The sequence below is a fragment of the Octopus bimaculoides genome, chromosome 21, assembly GCF_001194135.2.
Source record: "Octopus bimaculoides isolate UCB-OBI-ISO-001 chromosome 21, ASM119413v2, whole genome shotgun sequence".
NCBI classification, from domain to species: domain Eukaryota; kingdom Metazoa; phylum Mollusca; class Cephalopoda; order Octopoda; family Octopodidae; genus Octopus; species Octopus bimaculoides.
This window is the reverse complement of record NC_069001.1, coordinates 13,824,242-13,829,613: the sequence shown is the minus strand read 5'-3', so window position 1 is coordinate 13,829,613 and position 5,372 is coordinate 13,824,242. Positions and strand designations below refer to the sequence as shown.

General features: G+C 40.0%; 1 protein-coding gene across 1 annotated transcript in view; it reads left to right on the top strand.

Annotated features, from left to right (window-relative positions):
• LOC106877370 (CTD small phosphatase-like protein) overlaps window positions 1-5,372 on the top strand; it is a 370,420-nt gene that overhangs the window by 90,575 nt on the left and 274,473 nt on the right. Inside the window, exon 3 of the mRNA XM_052975454.1 lies at window positions 1,228-1,275. Coding sequence (XP_052831414.1) covers window positions 1,228-1,275 — 48 coding nt within the window. The remainder of the gene's footprint in view (window positions 1-1,227; window positions 1,276-5,372) is intronic.

Here is a 5,372-nt window from a genome sequence, read left to right as displayed (position 1 = left end):
GATGAAAGGCAAAGTCGACCTCGGCGGAATTTGAACTCAGCACGTAGCGGCAGACGAAATACCGCTAAGCATTTCGTCCTGCGTGCTAACGTTTCTTATTCCTTTATTGCCCACAAGGGGCTAAACATAGAGGGGACGAACAAGGACAGACAAAGGGACTAAGTCGATTACATCGGCCCCACTGCGTAACTGGTACTTAATTTATCGACTCCGAAAGGATGAAAGGCAAAGTCGATCTCGGCGGAATTTGAACTCAGAACGTAGCGGTAGACGAAATACCAGTAAGCATTTCGCCCGGCGTGCTAACGATTCTGCCAGCCCGCCGCTTTCATTACAAGCTTTATTAACTCAATAAAACACAGGTCCTGCAAATGCAGTAAAATTAAATAAAATACTGTACTTTGGGAAGCAAGAAACCATTTTTGATACAGTAGAAGCTTTGTTTTAATGACAATTAATTAATTAATACTAATTAATTTACACAGTCTTTACCTTCTTTCCAGCTACTCCCTCCTACTCTTATATAATTGGGAGGGGTAGTTATCTAACTCCTCTGTTGCAAGACGCTTGTACTTTAGCCTCCTCAATATCTGGCGTAACCCCACTCCCCCAATACTATCACATCACTGCTTGGTCGTGGTTAATTCTCTTTTCCTTTGTTGTTGTGCGGGTGGAACGGGAGGGAAAAAAAGCACCCAGTACACACTGTAAAAGTGGTTGGTGTTAGGACGGGCATCTAGCCATAGAAGCAATGCCAAAGCTGACAAATAAAACCCGACGCGGCCCTGTAGCTAGCCGGATCCTGTCAAACAGTCCAACCCAAACCAGAATGGAAAGCTAACCTTGTTTGTGTTGGTGATGATGATGAAATTAGCACAAATTCTCTTGACTTACATTTTCTTTGAATTTTTTCTTCTTCTGGGTACCGGTTATTTGAGAGTTCTGGGTGCCGATTATTTGAGAGTTCTTCTGGGTACCGGTTATTTGAGAGTTCCGGATATTTGAGTACTGGATAAGAGGAGGTTTACTGTACTGTGATTAACACTTGTATTGACTGTTACTCTTTCGTCCACACAACACCTGCAGACTTTCGTAGCCGCGCGCCTATGTTAGAGATCGATAATTCAGCGTTGATTATTGGTAGATGATTGCATTCTTGAAAACTGTATCTTATTCCGCTTACCATTTCATTGTTTAATTCCTAGAATTCTGTTTGTGTTCTTGCAGACGAGGAAAAAGACTACCACCCACAGAACCCGGCTGAAATTGTTATATGTAAGTACAGTCAGCTATTGCACGCGAATTGCATGACATTCGATTATATCGATCTGTTTTCTTGTTTTATTTTTGACTTCTTGTTTTGTTTTCATATTCAGCTCATTGAACTCAGTCAGTCAATCAATCAATATTTATTTATTTATCTCCTTCACTAGATAAATACACAGATAAGTAGATATGCAGAGAGACAGATGTAACAGCGATAGGTAAATCGGCAAATAGACAGACAGGTAGACAACTAGATTGATTTTTCGTAATCAGATCTATTTATCAATGGATGATTAGTTCCACTGTCTCCAAGACAGCCTTCTTATCAACATCTGTGGGTAAGACAGCGAGCTTCTATGTAAGCCGCTCGATCTGGTAGAATTAGCATCTACAATATTCATCAAGTTGTATTCTACCACTTAAAAAAAAGAAGGAAAGGATACGTTGGTTAATATAGTCTTAGATGTCTGCAAATAATAATCAGAATTATGATAATAATAATAATAATAATAATAACAAGAGCACTCAGAGAGCGCAAACCTCCACCAAGGCAACATCAACGTCCTTTCAACGATTAACCAGAGGTGATTTTTAAAATGAGAATATCTGAAATAAACTCAACTGCCCTCACAAACGAGAATCCTAAAAATGAACCTGACCACTCTCAAAAAATTAAGTAAAAAGACAGTAAAAATAATCCAAAATCCTTGTCCGGTACCGCATCGATCCCAAAACCTAATCAGTGCGAGTCACAGTTTGTGTGTTCGTGAAGAAGGTAAATATTATTGTTGAAGCGTTTCGCGCGTGCTGCTGTTGTTGCTCATAGTGGAAGAACTATGTAAATACAAAGGGGTCCTGATAAGATATGAGAAGAGTGAGGATGCGGAAAGAGAAATCGCGGAATGGAAGGGACAGATAAGAGTGAAGATGACTGGAAGAGAGTTTGGAGCAAATGAAGGATGTATTTTAATATCTGAAGAAGAGCATGAGAGATTCGTAGATAAAATTAATGTAGAAGCAAGGAGACGAGTATGTCGGCTGCGTGAGATTCCCTCTCCTGTAATCGAATATGACGAGTTGAAAAGAATAGAAATAACATAGGACATTTAATTTTAAGAAAAAATCTGGAAAAATCTAATGTAAATTTTGTGAGAGAAAAAATTGGAAAAAAAGAAAAAGGAAAAATGTATATACATAGACTTTTATGTTAAAGAGAAAAACTGATTAAATGTAACCACTCGACTTCGGGGGTCGAATGGCCATTGCGCCTCATTCTCATTTTTTCATATTATCATTCGTTTATTTTATTTTTTCTGCTGATTCTATCTCCTTTTTGTAATTTTTAGTTCCCCGGGTTTGTATTTGTTTTGTCTGTTTTGTCTCGATTTCTATTTAGCCTTTCATAGGTAATAAAGAAATCGAGCCCAAAATCATTACGAAAACGAACACCAGCTCTAAAACCTCGCACAAACTCAAATTGCAGTGCAACATGTTGTTGATGTCCGTATCATGGTTAAAATTAACTCAGGTTAAGAGGGTAAGAAAAGGTAGACCGCTAAAAGTAATTTCACAGCGCAGACAGGATACTGCGGTTGACCGCACGTTAAAGTAACACTAACAATTGTTTCAAATTTTGATCTAAGGCCAGCAATTTTGAGGGTCGGCAGTCAACCGAAGATTTTGCCTATACCCTAACAATGCGTCCCACCCACCACTCGCAATGCTTAGCTTCCCAGAATGTACTGATCGTCGCTTGTGTTCACGTGACCGTATTGCGAGGCTGCGAATTTTTTTATATGGATTTACATACACGTACCTATCAACATGGGATCAGTCTGCGCTAGATTAACCATTAAGCAAAATAAGCACGCGCTTAGGGTATCAAGGGAGTGGGGGCAGTACAGAAATGGTAAATGGTTTTTCGGTACAATAGAAAGCACTTTAAACTTGCTAAAATAATATTCAGGGTGTCTTATCTCTGCTAAGCATAGAAACAGATGTGTTACGTAAGATTAATTCTGAGGATCTGATCAAAGACTTTGCAATTAAAAGAAAAAAAAAAAAACACTTTTCGAATATAAAGTGGAAACCTACAAAAAATAAACATTATTTTCCATCTTGCTGATAGTTTTGTTTCATTTTACTCTTTTATTCCTTTATTTGTTTCAGTCATTTGACTGCGGCCATGCTGGAGCACCGCCTTTAGTCGAGCATATCGACCCCGGGACTTATTCTTTGTAAGCCTAGTACTTATTCTATCGGTCTCTTTTGCCGAACCGCTAAGTGACGGGGAGGTAAACACACCAGCATCGGTTGTCAAGCAATGCTGGGGCGACAAACACAGACACACAAACACACACACACACACACATATATATATATATATATACATATATATGACGGGCTTCTTTCAGCTTCCGTCTACCAAATTCACTCACAAGGCTTTGGTCGGCCCGAGGCTATAGTAGAAGACACTTGCCCGAGGTGCCACGCAGTGGGAATGAACCCGGAACCATTTAAATCCTATTTTATGGTTTGTTATTGTTTATATTTTGAATTATATATACGGACGCACCAAAAGTGTTTAGGGCTTTTATGGGTCTTAATCTGGCCCTGGGACCAACGAACGGAAAAAATACAAAGGAACCTGATCCTAACGTTTGACGCAGACGAGTGTGTTCTCTACAGGAAAAGGTGGGGATGATGAAGAAAATACGTGACGGTGGAAGTTTCATTGTCGTAGTCCGTGGGTTTTGGTTCCAATGAAACTATCGTTCATCCCCATTCGAAAGCGCCTGATCCTAATGAACGGTGCAGCGATAATCAGTGCATTCTGGATAGCCGAGCATTGCGAGCATTGGTTCGGGAACGGGTACAGAGAGGTACACGCGCATCCCCTACATTTCTGTTGAGGAAATGAAAACGTTTTGAACATCTTCCAGAAAAACTTCATCGCCAGAACGAACGAGTGTAGAAACATTTTTGGACTTATTTGAAACATTACTTTTATTGGATTTATCTGATTTGATTAATGTACGAATATAATTGCAATAATTATTATTTTTATCTCCGCCTTCGCTAAGGCGGGGGTATTGTTTTCAGTCGTGTTCGTTTGTTTGTTTGTTTGTCCGTGGACAAGATATCTCGAGAACCGCTGGATAGATCCGGATGAAACTTTCAGGGATGTTTGGCCTCGTGGCTGGCACGAACTGATTAGATTTGGGGATCGATCCGGTACTGGACAAGGATTCTGAATTATTTTTCCTGTTTTTTTTACTTAATCTTTTGAGAGCAGTCGGGTTCATTTTTAGCAATCGAGTCTATTTCAGATATTCTCATTTTAAAAATCATCTCCGGCTAATCGTTGAAAGGACGTTGGTGTTGCCTTGGCGAGGGTTTGCGCTCTCTGAGTGCTCTTGTTATTATTATTATTATTATATCTGTACTTAAGGCGGTGAGCAGGCAGAATCGTTAGCACGTTGGTCGAAATGCATAGCGGTATTTCACCCGTCACTACGTTCTGAGTTCAAATTCCATCGAGGTCGACTTTGCTTTTCATCCTTTCGGGGTCTATAAATTAAGTAACAGTGAAACACCGGGGTCGATATAATCGACTAGTCCTTTCACCCCGAACTTCATGCCTTGTGCCTATCGTAGAAAGGATTATTATACCTGTGCTTAAAGCAACGAACTGGCAGAATTGTTAGCACGCCGGGCAAAATGCTTAGCGGCATTTCGTCCATCCTTACGTTCTGTGTTCAAATTCCACCGAGGTCGACTTTGCCTTTCATCCTTTCGGGGACGATAAAATAAGTACCAGTTGAGCATTGGGGTCGATGTAATCGACTTACGCCCTTCCCTGAAATTGCTGGCCTTGTGTCAAAATTTGAAATCATTATCCTACATGTGTTTGCTTTGATCTTAAGTTTGAAAGAATCGACTTTGTATGTAAAAATCTTTGGATCTGGGTTTCCTCCCCTTATGCAAATTTCGTTCCTCTACTCATGATTGTGGGTTGTGACTGGGCGCGCGATTTTGCTGGTACAAAGTATGATTCTTCGACTGATTAGCAATCCGCGATATCGCAGATCAACTATTATAAAGGA